Genomic DNA, 24904 nt, shown 5'->3' on the forward strand with positions numbered 1-24904 from the left:
CTTCTCAGGTACATGTCCATATTCATGACAATAGTGATAGCTATATCTTGTATTGTAATCCCAATTATAAGAAATTTCATATCTTCTTACCTTTGTTGGCTTGCTTGATGACCATGTGGACTTGGATCTGCATTCGAAGGCTCTATGTCCATACTTCTTACAATTGTAACAATATCCCTCAAATTTTGGTGCATGCATGGTTCTAGTTCTACAATCATGTGCCTGATGACCTTGTTTATTGCACTTATGACAATGGACCCTGTTCTTAGGCTTAGCATTTTGATTTGTACTCTTGCTCCTGCACACATTAGTAGTATGTCCTTTCTTTCCACAATTATAACAAGTAGGTTTGGAATTCTTACCTTTGTTGTTCCTTAGCAACTTTGGATGATTCTCCTTCTTTAGTGCTTGTGTAGCCCAATCTTGAAGTATCTCTATTGGATCCAGGGGATTTCAGTAATTTCTCAAAGTATTTGATAGCTTCATTTGGCTTGTTGAAACTTTCAATAAATTCCTTTTCTCTTTTGAGGTCATCCTGCAGTTGTTCATTCTACAATTTTAATGTAGTTATCCCAATATCCTTGACATTCAACTCATGATGAGAATCAAGGTATCCAATTGCATGTTTGAGATCCTAGATAGCTCTATTGACTTCTCTTCCAATCTGTTTCTGAATTTATTTTTGTCTTCTTCAATCATGGCCTTGTCTTCTATGGCTTTCTTTTTTGTTCAATTACCTCACATAGCATCATGGCTTGTGATTCTTGTTTGAGCTTGAGATTTTTTATTTCCTTAGCTTGTGCTCTATTATTCTCCATTATATCTACAACTACTGCATCAAATTCACTGGGGTTACCATCTACAAATAGCTTTTTGGTGTCGATCTCTTTATATTGTGTTTCATTCTCTGTTATGACAATTTCTTTCCTTCTTTTCAAGGAACACTTCAAAGCATCTCTAGCTTCATTTAGTTGATGTAGTTTGAGATGTATTTCAATCTCCTAGTTCTCAATAGTCTTTCCCAATTTGTACACTTCCATCTCAAGATCTTCTCCTCCTAAGAACTCAGATCTAATACCAATTTTTGGAATTACAAATGGGAAACATGTACTTCTGAGAGAGGGGGTGAATCAAAAGTTCAAACTTCAACTATTATAACTTCTACCATTCATTAGATGCATGTAATATATGAACTAAAAATAACATGTAAAGTAAATGCATCTAGAACGTGTAAGCACATACACACTTGACACTAGATGTGATCACCCATAAACTTTTCAAATGAGAAGGTAAAATTGGGGTGCCAATGACACCCACAAATCTTTACTCCTGTAGCAATAAAGTGTAACCAATTAAGGTTACAATAGTTTGACCATGAGGTACATGATCTACCTTGTGAAAGGCTTTCCCTGTTAAAGGTTTACAAAGACTGTTAACTCCCACCTTATTAGAGGATTTTAACACCCTAATAGAAGTGTGCCTGGTTAAAGGACTTTAGAACATCCAGTTGGAATGTCACCCTGTTAAAGGATTTACTATAGCTTGTTAGGACTACTTCGCCTAGGTGATTTAACTAAAATCACCTATTAGGATGTTTCAACATAGATCTTGTGATTGGATTTGGTTGTCTGATTTAAGATCAAATCCATACAGTGTCCTTCTTGATCCTCTTTGATCTGATATAACAATTATTGTATCCTTCTATTGTTTGTTCTCCTCTAATTGATTTTGCAATTCACTCTCACTGCTAAGTCACCTTGAATGCTTTGTGAAAAAAATTGATCAGTCACCCCTTGTTACCTCCTACAACATGATCTCTTTCACTCTCTCTATTCTTTCATAATTGTTGGGGCTTCATCTTTCTTATAAAGACTTTGGTGGCTTATGGTTAGGTATGAACCTACGGCTTAGATTCAACCTTTTTGCCGCTCAACTCTTCCTATTTTTTGATTGGTTACATGCAAATACATAGGGATTTTGTAAATAGACTTGTCCTTATCTCCAAAGAATTAAAATCTAACCTTAGCTTGGCTTGAAAATGATTTATATAGTTGTTTGTGTAATTACAAATAAATATGTCAAATCTGTGTTACTTGGCACTTGAAGTTACTGATGCTTGGCACATACTATAATTCTATTTCTGACTTGACACCTAAATTGTTTCAAAATTTGGGTGAATGATTTTTGCCTCTAGCAACTTTTTTAACTCTGATTTAACTAATAAAGCAACTTTGGGGTGCATCTTACAGAGCTTTTGCTTGACCAATTTTGCCTTTGGATCCACAACCAAATGATGCACTACTAACTTGGGGTCCAACCCTGACATGTTCTGATAGGACCATGCAAAGCGACCAACATTTTCATGAAGGACCTCAATGAGAAGATTTTCCTACTTAGGTGGTAGAGATGTTGCAATGTATGTGATATGTGGTATCTTAGTCAAACTGATATTGACTGGTCTAGTTTCCTATGTTAAGATTGATGATATGAGAGGCCTGTGCTCTTATGGGGGAAGGATGAAATCTCCATCCTTGGGTGCCTCAAAGCATTTTTCACCATTAGATACATCATTTATTTTTCTTTCATTTTTTGAGTCATCTAATGGTGCCCCAGAGGATATTTTTCTTTTGCTTTTTTTTCTTTTTTGTTTCCTTTTTTAATTCAACTTTGCAACTACAGATTTCCTCCCCCCCAAAGTAACCTGTTGGATCTAGTTTGTAGACATATGTCAATGGCGATGGTGGTTATTTATGTGGTGTTTTTTCCCCCATGAATTTAAGGAGTGCATGCTCAGGTAGAGAATTTGTCAACATGGACAACACTTGGTTGGTCCCAATCAATGAGTTTAGGGTGAGTGAGTGGTAGGTCTATAAGGTTGAGGGATAAATGGTAGAGCACAGATGCTCCTAGGATAATCTCATCAAGGAAAATACTATCATAGGATTTCTTTTCTACTTCCTCAAGAATGTCTTTGACCTCAACAAGACTATTTTGGATGTTTGTGAAGGCATGGCCTTCCTTCGTAGTGCCCCCAATTGTGGGGAGTCCATAGCCTAAGCCCTGATTTTTCTTTTCTAGGTATGCCTCTATAGGCTGCCTAATACTTGATTCCAGACTTCCTAGACCACCTACTTGATAATCCCATTGTTCAATGGGTAGGCGACAAGACCATGGGTATTTTTGTTTGAAGTGATCAAGAATTTTTTTACTTTTTGGAGGTGGCTCCTTGTACAACCATGTACTAATGTCAGGAGCATTTTCCTCTCCATTGAGGATACCGTTGATAAGAAATGTGGTAGATCTAAGTTGTTTCATTTGAGGGGTAGCATATGGTCTTGGTATCTAATAGGTTGGGCACACTCGAGTATGTGGATCAATCGATAGAGTGACAACAACAAAAGCATCTATGAGACTATATTCGCCACAACCTTGGTAGTTGATCTTAACCACAGAAAGAGTGGAGGCTAAAATGGTATCTAGATTGTGGTAGGTACCAAAGGAACTAGTTGTGTTGTGGCTGATTTCAATTCCAGGACAATGGTTGGTGTATGAAGCTTCAACCACATTATAATAAGCAAAGGGTTCAGGATCTGCATGGATGGTTACCTCAGTGCCATTATGCAAAAATTTGACAAACTAATGATATGTGGATGGAATAACCTTCATGGCATGAATCCATGGGTGACCAAGGAGGATATTGTATGGAAGGTTAAGATCAACTACATGACAAACAGTTTCCTGAGTGCCTAGGTCGACTCTAAGAGGGAGCAAGATGGTTCCTTTAGTAGTGTGCTCTAAGTTGTCATATGCCTTGATGGTGATTACCTCATTAATGATATCTACCTTGATGTATCTTGCATCTTTGATGAATTTTAAAGTACATAGATTTAAAGCCAATCCATTATCTATCATGACCTGTTTGATTGCAAAGTCAGAAACCATGACAGTTATGTGAAGTGGAAGGATATGATTAGGTTCAACTACTAGGATGTCATTGTTTTTAAAGGATAAAGCACATGATGTTGAAAGATGGCCAACCAAGTTGCAGAACTTTGTGGCATTTATGTCAGTGGGGATGCGTGACTCATGAAGAGTACTGTCGAGAATCTCTTGATAAAGTGAGCTTGTTCATAAGAGATCTAGAATGGAAATCTGAGTTGGTGTGTTTCCAAAATGTTCCAAGATATTATATTGTGGTCGTAATGAGGGTGATCTTGATGAAGGTGCCCTAAATGGAGGTGGTCATGATGGTGCAAATGTAGGTGGACCAGTGATATTGAGTCAAGCTCAGTGAGTAGTAACTGCACATTGGGTACTTGGGCCTTTGATGTTTATAACATTGATAGATGGCTCAACTTGGGAGATGCAGCCAATGAGGCTCCCGTAGTCCAAATATGTTGAGGTATAGTTTTGAGACTTATCATGGTTATCACCTTGTTTACTTGGAGCATTGTTTGGTTTGTTGACAAGAGGGTTTATAGGTTTTTATCCTGTGTTTGTGTTATGAGGAGGAAAAGCATTTTGATACATCATCAATCCTGCATTAGGTGAAGCTTGTGCCTCCACTGTGATCTATTTCTAGTAAATGAGGTCTTGGACATAATCTTGGAGTTGCATGCATTTAAGGGTAGTATGTCCTTTGACATAATGGAATTTACAAAACTCATTATCCTTATACCAAAATGCCCTAAACTGATTAGGTTCCAAGGGTTGTGTTTGCGGATATCAAACAAGATTATCCTTGGCTAGTTTTTCAAATATGGCATCAAGGGGTTCCCCCAACGAGGTGTATACACGTGGTTGTCTCTGAATATATGGTTTTGGTCCTGTTGAAAGTGTAATGGCATTGGTTTGATTATGATGGGTAAGTATTTGTTGATTGTTCTGCATGGGTGGTTGCTAATATATAGGGGGTTGTTGCTAATAAAGTGGCTATTGACAAAATGTGGCAAGAATATTGGTAGCTGCCCCAACGATATGAACATGTCGTGTGTCAGTGATACCATCTGTCATTGTATTTTTGTTTTTATTCCAATACCGAGTTTTGTCATAGCTTGGGCCTTGATCTTGAGTGTTTTCTTTGTAAAGTCTGATAACACCATCCTTGATGAGCCCTTATTCAAGTCCCATCACATTTTCCTTAATGTCTTTGTATGTTTGTAGATAGTTCATAATCATGTGATAGGCAAGACTAGGATGTGCATTATTTATGAAAATTTTGACAAGATGATGCTATGGGATGGTACATGAGATCCTAGTTGTGAGTATTTTCCAACATTGCAAGTATTCTACAAGTCTTTCTCCTCCTTTTTGCTTGGTATGAATTAGGTCTACTACAAATAATTCAGTTTCAACAAGATGGGCATATTGAGCCACAAAGGCTTTAGAAAGATCAGCGAAGGTTTTAATAGTACCCTAAGGGATACGATAGAACCATTCTAGGGCTGATCCTCCTAAGATTTTTAGAAAAGTCGTATGAGGAATACATCATTATAGGCCACTTCTTGAAAATGCATATAGAATTCCTTGACATGTGTGAATGGATCACTTTCCCCCCTAAATTTATCAAACTTGGGGATCTCAAAATGCTTAGGAAATGGTGTCATTGTGATGGTTTTTTCAAATGAATATGGGCAATCATTTTCAAACTTAAAATTTTTGGAGTCCATCCTATCTTTGAGGGCCTTGAGAGCATTTTTCATTTCCTCCCATTCAGAGCTAATAGGTGAGAGAGTGGATGCCCTCAATCCAGGTGCCCCCAGTGTAGGATACATGACAGATTCTGAAGATTGATGTGGAAAACCTTGACTACCATATGATATCTATGGAAAAATAGGTTGCACAATTGGTGGGATGGATGCTATGGGTAGTTGGAATGTATTTTATGCATACTACTACATCTACTAAGAAGAATATGGTTGGTGGGGAGGGTAAGTATTGACTTGTTGCCCTATGGGATAATTCTATGTGGATATTTGAGCATATTGTTGGTGTGATGATTGCAGCTAAAAGGGTGGTAATGTTGGTAATGTCTGAGCCATGCTTTGGGAATATATGCCTTGCCCAATATATGTGGGTTGTGCTCCTACTTCAGAAAACAACTGATTATGAATAGGCACAAGGTAATTAATCTGAGGTAGAGCATTCACAACAGGGAATTGCAGTGGCATGATGTTTTCACTATTGCCTAAAGGTGGCATAGAAAAGTAGTTGGTAAGGGGTGGTAGTGAATAGCTTTGTGAAGTGATGGATGAAAGTGCTTGAGGTGTGGACATGAATGTAGTACTAGAGGGAAGGCTAGTGTAGGCCCTTGTGCCATAGCAACATTCCAAGGTACCAAAGGAAATGACGTTGAAGAGCTTTGGCTAGCTACAAATGGGTTGATAGTGATGTTGGGTGGGATGAAAGATGAGGTATTTGACCCTAGTGGCAACATTTGAGTAGTAAATGGACTAGGTGTGTTGTGAGGTGGAAGTGAAAAGGAAGTGTTGTTGGATGCAAATAGAAGATTTTGTGGAGTAGGAAAATGAGTGGTGGAAGCAGATGTAGATGTTACACTTGGGGTTGGTTGGGATGTAGTATGTACAAAGGTTTGAGTGAGGACGGGATGGGTGTTTTGTGGAATGGGAGCAATCACCTATGTTGAAGGTATATTCGGGTCTGTAGGCTCTATCTATGGTGGTTGGTATCCACTGTTGGGTGAAGAGAAGGGATCAAAAGGATCTGATGACCCTACGAATGGCAGGTGCCACCCAAAGAGGGGATGTGTGGGATCCGTAATGTGGGGAGGTGGTGGGTGTCCAAACTCAAAAGCACCAACATTGTCCCTTAGGAAATTTTCCATGATGGTTTCCTTATTTTGATCTATGATGGCATTGATAATGATCGCATGAATATAGGTTGGTTCATGAAAGCATCAATATCTATGGAGGAACCTATCTCTTCTGGGATTTGTGGCAGTGGATCTGGTGGCATCATGGAAACTATGGGGTATGATTGAGCTTGAGATGTGTTACTACTATGACTAGGATCCATGTCCTTTTTCTGTGTGTTCTTACCAAAATGTGTGGTGGGTGGCATGAAAGGATGATGCAAAGAGGGATGATGCTAAGTATATATGATGCTTTAGTAGTTTAGATGCTACGATGCTAGGTGAAGGAGATTGTGTTTCCCTTAAAATATGATCATGAAAATGTGATGGTCATATGAAAAGTGTAGCCCAAACCTTTGGCCCAAGATGATGTAGGACACAAATGACAACCTATTTCTAGAAAATGTTAGAGTTCCAAGGATAACTATGATGGTGGGATGGATGGTGCTAAATGTTTCTAAGTATGTGAATAAATGGTGGAAGGCACTAGATCTTAATGATGTTTGTGGAGGATTATTTGGAAACTTAAGGTTGATGCAAAAATGGGAGGAGGTGATCCTATTTTTAAATGCTTGTGTGGGAAAGTGGCTCCTATATGAGAGACTAAAACTATAAGGGAATAAGTGCACAAGTGTGTGTGGAAAAAGAAAGACCTAATTAGAGTGAGTCACACTGGAGTTTTTAATAAGGCTATCATTGACACCTCGTCGAAGGGTTAAGTTCTAAATTTTGTAATCCCACTCAATTTGTAATGCTACATTTGCACCACCTCTCTCAATTTGATCTAGTTTGGCAATCCTTAGGTTGGGGGTGTATTTATTGTGTTCTAATTCAATTTCCTTGTAAATAGGTATTTGTGGGAGTTTAGCTTTTTTGAACTTAGTCTTGGGTTGGCCTGACATGAGAGATTTCTAAGAGATTTGATCGCAACTATGGGGTTTTATAGGCAATGACTACATTAAGTGTACCTTTTGACCTTGGGTTGGGATCATAAATCGATTGAGGAATTTAGCTAAGTTTCAAGAAATGGTAACTTCTAACTGAAGTGGGACAAACTAGACTTTAGGATTTGTTGTGAATGAACTTGGTAACAATCTTTTAGTCAAGAGTAAAAAGTGTTGTCTTCAGTCAAGTAGGGTAGGTAACAAGGATACTTTGGAAAGAGAAACTTTTTTGGATTTCAGCAAAAAGGATTGTTTTCAACTAGAGTTTGTTGGGTATTTTGTGAGTTTTTAGATAACAAGTATAGGTAAGGATAAACCAAGAAGGCAAAATGTTGTTGCAAATGGGCTTGCTAATAACTATTTGTATATGGAGAGATGGGGTTTTTTAAAGACAAAATGTGATATTTTCGGTCAAGTAGGATAGGTAACAAGGAGATTTTTGAAAAAAGGACAACTTTTGGATAAATGACAAAAGAGTTTGTTTGCAACTGAATTTTGCTAGATAGTGTGGTCTTGAGGTAATAATTATAGTTTGGAAGAAGGTAAGGATAATCCAAAGAGACAAAATGTTGTTGCGAATGGACTTGCTAACAACTGCTTTGTATATGCAAAGATGGGGTCTTTCAAAGGCAATATGTGTTATTTTTGGTCAAGTAGGATGGGTAATAAGGATATTTTGAAAAAGGACAAACTTTTTGGTTTAAGGACAAAGGGTTTATAACTAGGACTTGTTTTGTGGTTTGTTTGTTTTGAGGGAACAAGTATAACTTTGGACAAAAGGGGAAGTTGAACCAACGAGACAAAATTTGTTGCTAATGGACTTGCTAACAATTGTTTTATGTAATAAAAAAAATGGGATTCTTCTGATATGAGGGATTTATGAGCAAACAATTTCTCAAAGGACAAAGCAACTTTGAGAAAGAAAAACAAATGATCTCTTTAGCAAAAGGATTTGATAATAACCATAGAATTGTGTATGTTTTAAAAATATTTTTCACGGGTCTTGAGTAGAAGTAAGACAATTCAAACACACACTTTATCCCTAAGGTCAAATTTTTATTGCAATACTCTATTCAAGGGCCCACAACTTGGTGTCTATTGATCCTAGTGCAATATGTCCCTCTCATCAAAGAGGTGAGTTGATGCAAGAGTTGATCGAAAAATGATACACATCAAAGAATCTTCAAGGCATGGAAAATAGAATTTCCCCTTTTGTGGGAACAATGACCCTTGGAGATGAAACCCAAGTGGCCTTATGCCTCTACCAGGGGAGCACAATGGTGAGTAATCTTGAGGGATGCTATTTCCCTTGCACTCTGAATGAACATACTATGGAAAAAAGCGAGATACTTTTGACTAAAAGGGTTGTAAATGGGTCTATGGCATCTCACCAAATGGTTGTTACATATGTGATCCACTTAAGAATCCATTCTGGACATGTTGAAATCGTGGGAAATTTTTCCCACCTCAGGCTACCCCCAGAAACACACCACCTGAACTTGGGTGATAGAGTGAGAAAGTTTACTTTTCCCCTCATTTATATACTAGCTAGACTTTTTACCAATTTGAGCTTCTCACCAAAGGGGAAGCACTTCCCAAAGGTGGATGAACTCGCTAGAAGCACTCCTAGGTTGTTGCGGATGATCTTGCTAACAACTTTGGTATATGCGTCATGTATTTAAATGGTCTTACTTTGCAAGAAATAGAGAAGTCAAAGATGTGCTAAAGGGCACAATCTCAAAACATGCAAGACATTGGATTCATTGCTATTTGGACACTTTAGTGCTCTATTTTATGATTTGAAGACACACGTGATTAACATTCAAAGATTCTTTCCAACTTAATAGCGTCGTCAACACAAATAAATTGAGTCAACAAAAGGAGAATCGAGTGTGAAAGCTTTAAAGAGGAGGGAATAAGAACGTTTTTGACTTTAAGATATTTGAGATTTGGTGAATTTATTTTAAGCGCCAAAATCAAAGTGTTTGCACATAATGTTCATTAACACTTAAAATGAAATGTTCATCGCATTGGTTAATTTTAATCCTTAATCATTCATTCTAGGAAAAATGCAAGATTTGTTCAATTTTAAACTGTTAAGAGAAAATTATGATGATAAAACCTACAAAAAACTGGTTAGCATAAAAACCTGCAATAGAAAATATAAAAAATTTCAATAGAGCAATCAACGCTGCAAACCTGTAGGTTTAGGTAGCATTCTTGCAAGCGCGAGAACGTGGTCAAATTTCATGTGAATGTTGCATAGGAATGGGCAAAATTGCAGGAAAATAGGCCACAAGATGAAAAATCATAGAGCGATCCCGTGAGCAGGCAATCCTATGGGCGATTTTATCAACATTCTCGCAGACAAGTTCTTTGGCAGGTTTGATTGGTCAACAATGAAAATGGGTTTCAAAGGTTTGACTGACTAGGGGTTGCATTCCTACAAGTAATAAATAGTGATCCTGTAGGCAGATTTTGACATTCCCATGAGAAGAAGTATGGTGGGGATGCAGGGATACTTTGCGATACGTACAAAGGAGAGTTGGTGACAAATAGTGAACTTGCTTTTGTGGGTTCGTGTTCCTGCTTGTGTATATTTGCAATCCCAAAGTCACACGTTTGTATTCCTGGGGTTGTGGGATCACAAACAAAAAGGTTTTCGAAGTGTTTTAAAGTTAAAAATAATTAGATGGCTAGGAGCACGTTTCCCAAAGAGTGACCTATGTACCTACAAAAATGTTAGCAAACCACCTGCAAAACTCCACAAGCATAAAATGTCATTTTGGTTAGTTCATTACAAAAAACCTAAAAACATGATTAGATTGACCCAAATGTAGGGTCCCACCAAGCGTGCCAAAATGTATCACCTATTATCTAGTAGTGTAAATTGAAAACTAATACTAACAAGAGCATTAACAAAACTAAACAAAGCTGACACTTAAGATAGGACTATATGGTTATCACCACCAAAGGAAGAAAACCAAGAATGGTAGGCTCCTTATGGTATAACGCATGATGAAGTGGATGTATCCCTGATAGGTAGAGATGTGTGGTCATGATTGTGCTCAAGCTTTCAAGTGGATGGATGGTGTGCATGGAGGATAGTTTCAACAATGGAGGTATGGAGGGATTTCAACATTATAATGGTATTTTGGTAGTTTTCAAGCTCTTAAAATAGCATTATAACATTGCATGAAAGGTGGATGATATTTGTGAAGGAAGAGGGTTTCATTTATAGGCCAAGGGGTAGAGAAATGGATGGTTAGGATGCAAGGATGGTAAGATGATGAGGGAGGGTCAAGATGCACTCAAAAGGGAGCACATGGATTGTGCTTATTTAGCACCAATAAGAAGGTGACACTTGTCACAAGGAGGATGAGTGTGAGAGGATAGGATAAGGGTTGGTCAAAGGAGTAATAAGGGAGGTTGAGTATATAAGATGAATGTAAGAGTCACAAAGGGAGATTTAAGAGATTTAAGAGTCATAAATGAGGATGTAAGAGATGAGGGTGAGTTTATTAACTTTGGCTTGGGTTAGCAAGTCTTAACCCTTGCTTAAGGTTGTGCACATGTTTAGGAGGGGGATTAGGATTAGCTTAGAAAGGGGGTTAGGGGCTAAGTGGTTTAGCTTTGATGGGATGGGTAAGTTAGGTGGCTAAGTGAGGTTAGTATGGGTGAATGGGTTGGATTAGGGATTATGATAGGGTTTAGGAATGTTTTTAGAATTTAAGATATTTTATTAAATGATTTATTTAATAAAATGAGGATATGGGATTAAATAAAATAGATTTGAGAATTTATTTAATTTAATAGAGGAATAGGAATTTAATTGATAAATTGATTTTGGGTTATCATTTGATTTTATCAGTTGGACTATAGTTAATTAAATTAATTAATTAACTAGGGGATGATGATTAATTAATTAAATAGTAAATATTCAATCAATAATGTCCTAGAAGATGACTAAATATGATTACTTATTGATGTAATCAGATTTAGGTGTCTACAAATATTATATCTTTCATCCAATATCACATCCCGCATATCAAACATATCAGTCTCTCATCTACATCTAAACATACCTAAAACTCACATCATAACCATACTCATACAATCATAAATCCATAACACATATCCCGCCCCAAAGAATGCTCTGCTATATATATATATCCTCTACAAAGAATCAATGAATGAATAAAAGAATAAAATCCATCACAGTCCAAATATATAGTATCTGTATCATACATATCATACAATCAGGTCTATCCCTGAACAAAAAATATACATATATCTCACAACTGTCAATCCGTACAACAAAATACTAATCATACAAGTATATCCAACCTATCACTGGTCTCCTTGATATGACGTATCTGTATATGGATCCTCCTCTATATCCCTCCTGATCCCTAGTACTGCTAGTGGTGGAGGTGGTGGCCTCATCAACCCTCCTCTTATCCTTGAGCTCTCTGCCTCATCCCTCCTCCCCCTCATTCTTGTGCCTCACCTCTAGCTTTGTCCTATCCTATGATTGTGTCTTGTATGTTGAGACCCGCCTGTCCTCTATGAGCCCCTAGTGCTCCATCCACTCTCTCCCCCTCCATGCATCCCTATGTGAGTCCTAGCTGTCCTTGATCATGTTGGTTGCCTATAATGCTCTATCTGGTCTGTTGGGACCACTGCATGGTACCTACCCTGATAGAATCCCACCCTCTCCCTCAGATCTTCCACCTTTGAATGCAGTTTCCTCAACTCCTCCATCCCTCCACCCATCACCACCTATGCTCACAGAGTCGCCACCTCTACCACCATTCGGTTCCGCTCCTACTGCATAATGTCTAGCCTTGCCTGTATAGCCTCTCTCTAGGCTCACCACATCTAGCCTTCCCTCCATCTACCCCAACTCCATCTACAACCTCCCCACCTCAATCCCTGCCCTGTCCACCTAGCCCTATGCTACATCTTGCTCCTACTGTAGCCGATCTCGCTCTACCCTAAGCTGATCTCACTCTTGATGTGTGTCACGTAGCAGCTGGCTAGTAGCATTATGTGTCTACTGCAATGATGCATAATGGGCTGCCCATTCCTCATCCCCTCCCCCTATAGATGATCCTCCTCCATCACCCCCTACCAACCTCTATGGCCTCTACTCCCTCTCCCCCTGCGGTCTCCTCTCCTCTGTTGCCTCCTCTCCTCTCTCTGGCTCTGTCCCTCTCTCCTCTCTTCTCTTCGACTGTGCCCCTCTCTCCTGCCTTTTTACCCTCAATCTCTGCCTAGTTGGCTCCTCCTCCTATGTAATAGCTTATGCTCACTATCGTAGCCCTTTCGCTACGTATCTCCCTTGCCACATTGCCTGGGCTAGCTCCCCTACCACCACTGTTGCCCTTGTCACCTGTGCTTGGCCTACTAGTCTCGATTGTTGGAAACCATCCTGATATCCTGAGTGGAGATCACATCTACTACCCCACTGAACTAGTCCCACTATTGTGGCTTTAACTCTAGCCAGCCCTGAAACAACCCTTCTCTCTGCAGTGTAGGTCCATACATAGACGCTAGCTCACATGTCACTCACTGATACCAGTTCGGCTCCCTAGGAGCCACCTGTCTCCATCCAAACTACTATAGGGCCCTATCTGGTCGGTACTGCTCGACAATGTACTCCCACCATCCAAAAATGAAATAAGGGGATATGGTGTATGGTAGCTGTTGTCCCTCCTCTGCCCATGGCCCCAGCCCTATATAAGGTCTCCATACCACTATTGCGATCTCATCAACCTCGACTCTCTAGTAGTCTACATCCTCTGTGTGATGGTATGTAAGTGGTCCTCCCAACTATATGCCATTGGCTCCTCCACCTATCAGTCTCTCTGCCCAATCAGCCTAAATACTGCAATGTGCTTCTAGGCCCATACCTATAATAATGTGGGGAACCCTATGCTCCTTCCCTATCTGCCAGCTCCTTGATATATAATCTAGTGTAGATCTCTGTATAGCTCTACCAACATTGATGATCCCCACGCAATGGGGACTCCTGCATCTACTATCTACATAATCACAGGGATCAACGCCAATGTCACTCTTGTCCCCCTTGTATCTGGGGCAATATATCCTCACACCAACCCGCATACATAGAAGTAAATCCGTCTCTTTGAGGCCACTCGATCCAAATGCTCATCTAAAGCAAACTACCCCCTCAAAATCTAAAATACAACCCCTGGCCCCACCAATCCTTGCATTGCTGCCTTTGGGGTCATCTCCCTCATCACCATCACTGGCATCCCCTATACTAGTAATCTGAATATCCAATATACATCCTCCAAGGTCACCATCATCTCTCCTGTCGACAAGTGGAAGGTGGCTATCTTGCTATGCCACCGCTCACACAACACTATCACCATTGCCATGTATGTCCATGTGTACAACAACCTCACTAAGCAGCCAAGTCCAATGCCCTCAATCCTCGCCTAGTCCATGGTCATTAGTAGGTCTCCTACATGTAACATCGTTGCTCTTCATTCACGCGATACCAAGGCATCCAGTGACCACTGCACACCAAAAACCCAATCACATATCAATATTCCTTTTCATACTTTACTTACCCTAGGTTCCCACCCCTTCTCTACCCAACCCCTATCCTTTTCTACTTTTTTCCCAAAACTTGTGTTCCCGCGAACACGTTCTTGCAAACCTTAACCCTTAGGATCCCGCGGAGATACATCCCTGCGGGATTGCCCCTTTGACCTTCCAATCCTTTGCCAGTTTGACTTGTGTTCTCGCGAAACTGAAACCTCATGATCCCACAGGATTGCCCTTTGACCTTTCCCACCTTTGGCTCGTTTGATGCATGTTCTCGTGTATGCGTACCCGTGCATGCTTACCCTAGTGATCTCATAGACCCATGTTCCTACAAGATCACATTCCACCCTTTCCTCCCTTTGGTCAACCCTAACTTGTTCCGGCATTAACCTCATCCCTAGTGCGGGATTATGTCCCCGCCAAGGTAATCGCATTTTCCTTGGTGGGACTGCGATCCTACCTAGTTATCCTCATTCTCGCGTAAAATTCTTATCGCAAATCCACAATCCCACAAAACCTGTTTATCAAGCCAATTTTGTCCCTCGACCTAGCTCTTTGCGAGATCACGATCTTTTCGGTCTTGCACGTATTCCCACTGGAACTGAGTTTGTAGGATTGCATTTCTGCTTTCATGGGAATGCTATAAACTAATGTAAAATAAAAAATAACAAAGAGATTTTTGACCCTACTAAATGATTGGGCGTCCTCTATACTCGCACTTGTTGCACCACATCAAATCGATGCTTCGGTCATCTAATAGCCACCATTGTAGAATCTAACTCAGAGCTCCAGGCAACAATATCTCCTCATTCGTCTAAAAGCAAATGACCCCTTCTAGCCCTCTTCCAGCCACTTATAGGCCCCTCCTGGTGCCCTAGCTGCCTCTTCCGCTCCTCCAGCCACCACCTATTGCCCACCACCCTTCTTCTTCCTCCCATTTCTTCTCCTTTTTACCTATTTTTCCCTCTTCTATGTCCTCTTGTCCCCCACAGGCTTACTGCAAATTTTTCTAGAAGTCGTCATGCTTCGTATTCTTTCCCTGCCACCTTCTTGAGGGGCATCATCTAGTCCATTCTCTTCTCTTCTACTTAAAACTAGGGCAACTGTGTTATTTTAAGCAGTCTTCTTCGTATCGTTTATATTTGAACTTCTTTGAAATAGTGTTGTTTCAACACTATGTCAAAGAGGGGCAAAATATAGACACCTAAATCTGATTACATCAATAAGTAATTGTATTTAGTCATCTTCTAGGACATTATTGATTGAATATTTATTATTTAATTAAATAATCGTCATCCCCTAATTAATTAATTAATTAATTAAACTATAGTCCAATTGATAAAATCAAATGATAACCCAAAATCAATTTATCAATTAAATCCCTATTCCTCTATTAAATTAAATAAATTCTCAAATCTATTTAATTTAATCCCATATCCTCATTTTATTAAATAAATCATTTAGTAAAATATCTAAAATCCTAAAAGCATTCCTAACCCCTAATCCAACCCATTCACCCCTACTAACCTAACTTAGCCACCTAACTAACCCATCCCATCAAAGCTAAACCACTTACCCCTAACCCCCTTTCTAAGCTAATCCTAATCCCCTTCCTAAATATGTGCACAACCTTAACCAAGGGTTAAGACATGCTAACCCAAGCCAAAGTCAATAAACTCACCCTCATCTCTTACATCCCCATTTATGACTCATACATCTCTTACATCTCTCTTTATGACTCTTACATCCCTCTTACATACTTAACCTCCCTCATTACTCCTTTGACCAACCCTTATCCTATCTTCTCACACTCATCCTCCTTGTGACAAGTGCCACCTCCCTATTAGTGTTAAACAAACACTATCCATGTGCTCCTTTTTGCGTGCATCTTAACCCTCCCTCACCATCTTATCATCCTTGCATCCTGACCATCCATCTCTCTACCCCTTGACCTATAAATGAAACCCTTTCCCTTCACAAATATCATCCACTTTTCATGCAATGTTATAATGCTATTTTGAGAGCTTGAAAACTACCAAAATACCATTATAATGCTAAAATCCCTCCATACCTCCATTATTGAAACCATCCTCCATGCACATCATCCATCCACTTAAAGCTTGAGCACAATCATGCGCACACATCTCTATCTATCAAAGATACATCCACTTCATCATGGGTTATACTATAAGGAGCCTACTATTCTTGGTTTACTTCCTTTGGTGGTGATAACCATATAATCCTATCTTAAGTGTTATCTTTGTTTAGTTTTGTTAATGCTCTTATTAGTATTAGTTTTCAATTTACACTACTAGATAATAGGCGATACACTTGGCATCTATTGTTTACATGGCACTTGAATCACTCAACATGGTCTAAATGTTTGACACTTGAGTGACTCAGCACACGAGTGACTTGGTACTCATTGCAACTCGACATGGTCTTGTATGTACATATTATACTTGGCATGCATTACTAGTTCAACATTAACTAAGTAAATGACTTAAGTGTGTTGACACTCAATTGTCAAAAACAATCTGAGATCAATAGGATAATGAACTTTATAGTCATTTTTGGTGAAAATATGAAGTCAAAGTACATGGAAGATGAAAATGACATCTTTTTGACTTTTCAAAATTTGACTTTTAGTCAAAATCAAACCTTTGAGATGCAATCACATGTAAGACATTTCATGTAATCATGTCATGCGAATGGATGCAAAAAGTGAAATGAGTGAAAATGGAAGCGAAAAATGAGATTACATGCATGTGTGGATGGTGAATGAGATGGAAAATATGTAATCACATTTGTTGGATGGAATGTGAAGTGTTGTGACATTGAATATGGAAGTGAAACGTGATGACGATGCTTTCACGTGAAGTGAAACAAAAACAAGTTCTTGGGAAAGAACTTGTAATTTCTCGAAAGTGGAGAAAACCGACAAGAAAGCACAAAACACAAAGAAAAATGTACCTTTGGAAAGTGACTCAAACATGTCAACATGCAAAGCACTTCAACATGCAATTTCTAATTTGGAGTTTGGAAAAATTCCATAAGTGTGAAAATGAGAGTTTTCATCATTTTTAAATGCAAAATGCACTTTTCACTACATATATATGGACAAGTGTGCAATAACAAGCCATAATATGCATGGAAATAACAAGATAAACATGAATTGATGAGCAAGTTTGAAAATGTCCACTTACTTGGAGGTTAAAGAATCAAAATAACAAGTTTTATAGACTTGAAGACCAATTCTCTCTTAAATTCAAAATTTCAAACAACTTTTTGACTTTTTCCACACTTGCATGTAATGGACATTCAATGGTTGAATTTGATACGAGAAGGCCAAAAAAGTGGTCTTCAAAGACAAGAGAACACATTAAAAATAAAAAATGACCCGTCTTGATCCAAATGTATGGGCTAAAATGCCATTTATTTAGTTTTATGACAAAAACATGACTTTTTAATGCAAAAATTTGGGTCGTTTTTGCAAAAATATGGCCAAAAAATACATGTTTTTAAGTCATTTTTGACTTGTGAATGCAAAAATGACTTCCCCAAATGTGTATACATAGATCAAAATGCAAAAAAGTGGCTTCAAAACACATAAAATTGGATTAAAACCTCAAATTTTCAGGCATTTTAAGCAAAAACGTGATTCATAAAAGGCATGAAACAAAAACATTTTGGCTTTTAAACACCAAAACATGAGTCACAATGTAATGTAAAACACTTGAAAAGCAAAATCGATTCCTCTTTGAGCCAAAAATGAAGTTTTTAATTTTTTCTTCCAAAAACGTGCCCTCGAATAGGGCTTAGGAAAACGTCTTTTAGCAAGATGAATCCATTTTTTATGTTAGAAAATCACTGCCAAGCAAAAATGACCCTATTGGAGAAAATATCATGTAAAACCATCAAGTAAATCTCTCACAATATGCAAAATCGGGTTCTTGGAGAGCAAATGCACGTGTTCTTTCAAAACCAGACTTTTTTGAGGGTAATACACATTTTAAAATATGTTTTTAGTTAAAATTGAACTTTTTTGGGTGCATAATATGTTTTAAAATCTTTCAACAAGGCAAATTAGACCTTTTTGGGTACATAGCATATTTTAAATTATGCAAGTGATCAAAATCACACCTTTTGGGGTGACTAGCATATTTTAAGTTACATCTCACATTTTGGATGCAAAGATATATAAACTTACCTTTGGATGCAATGACGTAAAAAAGGTCCACTTTTGATAACCTTTTGATGTAATGACATAAAAAAGGTCCACCAAGTTGAACTTTATATGCAGTGACATGTAAAATGTTCATTTTTAATGTATTTTACATGTAATTGCAAATAAAAGATAGGTCCACTTTTAATAACTTAAAGTCATTTAATCAACTTAATTTCATAAAAATGTTACTAAATGAAATATAAACAATATTTATATATCATATTTAAATATACAACACATAAATATCATTTAAAAAGTAACATTTAAATGAGCATTTGATTTAAAATAAAAAATTAAATTGAAACTATAGTCACTTTAAGTGAAAATCAAAAAGTAACTCGACTTAAAATTATAACATAAAGTGCACTATAGTCACTTTAATGAAAAATTCAAAGTTAAAGTAACTTAAAGACATAACAAAAATTGTTAAGTTATATTTATCAAAAAATGAAAGTCAAATTAAAAATATAACATCATATTTTTGATTCGTGCTGTTGCACTAAAAAGGTCCACTTTTGAGGCACTAAAACGAGTATATCTCTTGACTGACAATTCCGATTGAGCTTTAGGTTAGACCGAATCGAAGGGAAAACTGAAAGGCATGCCTTGAATAAAACTAAAGGACTAAAAACAAACAAATGCATGCTCAAAAGCAAAGAAAAGAATGATGAAGGCCTCAAAATTTAAGCAAGAGCTCAACATCAAGCAAAACAAAAAAGACTTGACGAAAACCTTCACTAAAACAATTTGATATACGAATTGGAGTTGTTTGATCGATCAACATTAAACAATTAAATATCAAATTCAAACTTAGAGATACATGAAACTAGCTTGAAAAGGTTTCATGTTGTTACTAGCATTTTGTACTGATAAAATGCAAGACAAGAAGTATCATTGAACAATTAGAGGGGCAAACAATTTCATTTTTGAAACCTTTTACTTTAACATGTGTAAGTGAGTGCAAGAACAACAAAAGTACATCAAGAATTGTATTTGTGCTCGAGTATATGTTAATAGAGGATAAACATCAAGAAGAGTGGAGACTTTATGTTTTAGCATCTAGAGGTACAAATTTAGATTATAAAGCATAATGAAAAGAAACAATAAGGTAATGTTCCTTTCAAGTAAGTACAAAAGCAGTGAATCAATGAGATAAGAAACATGACAAGAAAGATAATGAAGTTGTTATAAAAGAAAACAATGTGAGTGCAAGTGCAATATTTGTGAACAATTTGAGCATCACTTCAAAAGAGAATAGTGGACAAGCAATTTGTGTATTTAGGAGAAAGGAAAATACAACCTATAATCAGAGTGATACAATTATAGAAGCAAGATTTAAATGTAAAAAGCAACATTGATGGAGGTATTTACACATATTTATTCTCATGCATTTGTTGTCTAACAGAGGATAAATATATGAACATGAACAACCAATTTAGAATTCAAGAATGCTCTATAGAAAAGATTTATATTTCATGAAATTAGAAACATGAAGTAAGATCAAGCAAGATATCATTCAACCAATAAAAGAGAGACATTATAACACGTGTATTTTTTCGTACACATAAAACAATGGTGTAGATGCTAAACAAATTGGAGAAATTTTACCTTGAAGTCATTGTGTTATCAACAAACTCCATGATTGGATAAAACATGAATTACAAGATAAAGATGGTGTAAGATTTTCAATAAGGGTGACTGGAGTTTTAAAGAGGATTTTCAATTTGAAGGAAGGGTAAACAATTACAAAACTATTATGAAGATATCTCATATTACAACTCCATGACCAAAGTGCAAAGTTTGATAGAAGGAGCTTGAATTAAGCAGGGGAAATCATGAGTGTTGTAGACATAAAAAATGAAGGAAAAGGGAAAGAAAAATTGCAAAGTTTTTTTTTCTAGAAGAGCATATTTCATTCTACCCACCACTGAAAAGTATAAATACGAATGTTATTATAGTACTCTGGAGTGAATATAAATTCTTTTTTTGGCATATGGAAGAGGAAATTACCACAAGTTCGTATAACTTCTTATTATAAACAAGCAAACTCAAGTTGATGGCCACCAATAAAGAGATACACTGTGCTAGATCACAAAAAAGGGTTTGAACTAAAATGCTCACCATCGGCTTTCATTCACATATAAACCATTGAAGTAAATGAAAGATAAAGTCTTAAAAAGGTCTTGTATGTTGAATTATTGGAGGCTATCCTTTTATTCTTCTATAACAAAGAGGTATTTTGAATCCTGCAATATTAGTGGAGAAAATGACACAACAATATGCAATTGCATGGGCATCATAAAATGCAAAAACAAAAATTCAAAGTCACAACCCGAGTCTACAAGAAGCTATGGCTAAACTTTAGGATTTCAAGTTTTATGACAAAGGGTCAAGCTCCAAAATAGACATCAATGGGTTTCATCCAAAAGAGGCATAAAGATAATAGAAGGAAAAAAGGAAAAACCCCAAATTCATCTTCAGCTGATGGTTTACCACTATCAAATCCTTCACCAAATCTAAGAAGAGAAGCAAAGAAACTCACAAAGGACTACAATTGTCATAGCAAAATGAACAAAAGATGCAGAGAATGATCATCATTTATGAAATGATTGAAAGAAAGAATGCCTTTCTCAACTCGTGGCTCCAAATAATATCCTCATTTATCTATGCATAGAAACAGAGACGGGAGCCCTATAGGTGGTAGGAGGAATCAATATTTTCATTCAATGCAAATGATGGAGTTTCACCATTAAACCCTAATGGTGGCCCTTTCTCATAGCTTCTAGAAGTTTGAAATGAAAATGAGGAAAGACAGAGAGTGTTTTGTTTTAGTACTAAACTCAAACACTAGGAGGAATGCGTGCCACATCTAAGTTTCCTATCCTAGTATTATTCCCCTTGAAATTGAAGGCTTTGTAAAATCTTTCATGATATTTTTTGTAAATAGTCTAAGTCTCCAAGTGTCAAGGGTGTGTTTTTTCTTTGTCTTTAGGGGTCGACGTTTGAGATGAAGTGATAAAAAGTTTTTAATATTGTAATTTATTAATGTAATTAATATTAGTTAATTGATATCTTATTAATCACTTAATTAATATTAAGATTATAGAGAGAAGGCAATATAAATAAATAGGAGTGAACTATGGAAGTTAGAGTCAGTCATGATTAGGGATTTTTGTCTAGTGGCGCATCTTTAGCTTCACATGGAGTATTTGCAAGAGGTGAAAATCCTTGTAAGTTGTAGAGTGGCATCCTTTTTTGCCACATGTCTTGAAGATTATTATACTTTTAGTTACATTAAGAGTCTTTATGAGACTTTTTGAGTCAAGTTAGGAGAGTCTCTTGCAATTTTTTGACTTGTCATCATGTTTCATTATGGAGGAACAATTTAACAAGAAATGGACATTGTTTTGAGTATTTTTGGGACCTATTTTCAAGGGTTTTTGTTTCCATTTGACCTAGGACATTCCACATTCTTGGGGATCATTTATGGAGCAGTTGGAAGTAGTAGAGAAGGATTTTTGATAGATTTTATCATTTGCACTTTATTTCTTATTTATTATTGTAGAGGGAGACCTTTGTACTTTGTATTGTGTCATTTTCAATATTGTATCAAATTTGAAGTAGTGTGTTGCTTGTACGAAGATTGGTGGTTGATATTCTCTTATGTCTTTCTTTTCTGAAACCTTTTAAGATTTGTCTCATTAAGCATATTTCATGGCTATAATTTCTAAAGACGTCAGGAGTTGTAGTAGTTATCTGGAAGTGTTAATTGTGATTAGTTCCTTTTAATATTTTTGAATGTTAGGTCTTCTTTTGAAATACTTATGTGTAGAACAATATATTAGAGGATTGTATCAGTCTATAAATTGCTAAAGGTTCAATTTGTGTCAAGGGAGATACACTATCTTTATTTGAATAATTTTGCTATATCACCACTTTTGTTTATGCATTTCTCAGTTAATCAATCATCCCTATCCCTTTTCTTTACAAGTGTTGTTATCAATTTTTAGTCATTAAGTGATTCACCATAGTCAAATCAATAGGAACTAGCCTAGAATCCAAAGGTTCAATCAAGTTATAGGTCACCCACGCCTTTGATTGATCCCATGTTATCCATAAAATCTGAGTGTTTAGGTGTTTAACAAAGGGTGCAATTTATGGAGTTAACAGTGAACATCTCCAGCACCTAATGTATCTACTTTTGCATGACTTTGTGTTGGTGGTGTTCCTCCTATTGCTGTAGGTTGACCCAATTTGGGTGGCAATTCAAAATGGATTCTTTGACTTTCCCTGGCTATTTCTCCATGCAAGGACGATAAAGAAGATGAAGAAGAGACAACTGGTGGTTGGCCTACCATACCCCAATCTTGACCTCATTGATGTATGAGGGAAGAATAATGATATAGACCCTCCTTCAACCGATACTACATTAGTTGCTTAGAGGTTTCACTGGTTTTTGGGCTAGAGTGGTTTTTAATCCTCCATACTATTTTTTTGGTTTATGTACTAATCTTTCTTAATTAATGATTATTCATATTTCATAAAAAAATGTAACATATTCAACTATAAAAAAAGATAAAAGATTAAAAAATTAAAATATTTATGTTCCATTTTAATATTAATATATAGTAATTTAATTATTAATTACTTGTTACAACCAATAAACATTTAAAAAATTAAAAAAAGAGTTTACAACACAATGATAATATTGTGAATCTCTTATATGAAAGAACTTGAGTTCGAATCTCCTCAAACAAGCTTTTAAATAATAATAATTCATAACAATACGTAATAATAATCAATTTTGACCACTCCTAAGTACAATACCTCTCCACATTAATAATAATAATACTACCATCCCGCTCTGCTTCTGTCATTGGGGAAAACCCACTCTGCTCCTGTCATTGTAGAAAACCTCTCCGCATAAATACACTAGTATCATGTCTTAATAGTGTATTTTATGAATAAATTACCATATGACAGCTAGTTTCACTTATGAGACGCGTGTCTATTTTCACGCGCCATATTTCAAATAAAAAAATAGTTTGATTCGAGTGAGTCTGGTCGAGTTCACAAACAGACGAAGAATTATGCCCCGTCACTCGCATTCTTTATTCCCTAATCTTTGTCAAGCCGACTGGAATGGAGAAAGAAGCAAGAGGTATCCACTCATAATTCCAATACCTTCTTTGTGAGCAAATGCGATCATTCTGTTCAAATTTGATTCACTGTTAGGCCAAAGCATAAGAAATGAATTCATCTCTCGTAGTTTCAAACATGCCCAACTGGGGCAATCCTCCCCTTAAGACTGTCAATGTGCAAGAGATTGCAAGAGAAAAAACCCAAACTGTACCGGAAAGGTACATCAGATCAGAGGAAGAGAGACCCGGAACATTAACTCCACTTCTTGGTCATTCGAGCATCCCAGTGATTGACATGGCCAATCTCTCACAAGGAGGATTGCACAGGAAAGAAGAAATCTGCAAAATTGCCAAGGCCTGTGCAGAATGGGGCTTCTTCCAGGTACGAGGATAATTTACTTAATGCTCAGACTCACTAATTGAGCAGGCATCTATTTTACATTAGCACCAATGGGTATCTTTTTATTTAATTTCCTTCATGTATACTGATCAAGTAGACTTATTAATGACTAAGGCTGTTTGCACTAATATAACTCGTCAATGCCCAATGATTCCAGTAGGCTTCTATGTTATGTTACTGCTAATGGGTGCCTTAAATTTCACAGGTTGTAAATCATAGTATCCCCCAGTCTCTGATGGATGATATAAAGAGAGTTGGGAAGGAGTTTTTCCATCTTCCATTGGAGGAGAAACAAAAATGTGCACTTGAAGGATTTCAGGGTTATGGACAAATTTTTGTTGTGTCCGAGGATCAAAAGCTGGATTGGGGCGATTTAATGGGTCTAATAATAAGTCCTCCACAGTCCAGGAATTTGAGTTTGTGGCCAACTGTGCCAGCTGATTTCAGGTATGCCATGCCCTGTCTTGGTTCAAAACGCATTGACAATTCGATCCACATTATAGCTTATATATTTACATGATGACAGCCATCCCCCTAAACAATCAACATAAACTCAATTCTCGAATCAAGACAGAATGATGATAGGAATTTCAGAAGTTAAACATCGGATTTCATTCACAAATTTTTGGCAGCAATAAGTGATAGGAGTAGAACTGAGAACAACAATGAATGTGAATACACATATACTTCAATTCTAATCTAGAATTACAGAGGAACATCCTAGGACAGCGACAAGATTGA

At 37.1% G+C, this 24904-nt stretch overlaps 1 protein-coding gene across 1 annotated transcript in view; it reads left to right on the forward strand.

Annotated features, from left to right (window-relative positions):
• The first annotated feature begins 23496 nt into the window (after positions 1-23496).
• LOC149557966 (protein LATERAL BRANCHING OXIDOREDUCTASE 1-like) overlaps positions 23497-24904 on the forward strand; it is a 99012-nt gene continuing 97604 nt past the window's right edge. The window contains exons 1-2 of the mRNA XM_089832408.1: positions 23497-24145; positions 24369-24610. Of these exons, the coding sequence (XP_089688534.1) occupies positions 23873-24145; positions 24369-24610 (515 nt within the window). The 5' untranslated portion in view covers positions 23497-23872. The remainder of the gene's footprint in view (positions 24146-24368; positions 24611-24904) is intronic.

This window comes from Cupressus sempervirens, chromosome 5 (assembly GCF_028749045.1).
Source record: "Cupressus sempervirens isolate cs-2001-9-10 chromosome 5, ASM2874904v1, whole genome shotgun sequence".
Classification (NCBI taxonomy): Eukaryota; Viridiplantae; Streptophyta; class Pinopsida; order Cupressales; family Cupressaceae; genus Cupressus; species Cupressus sempervirens.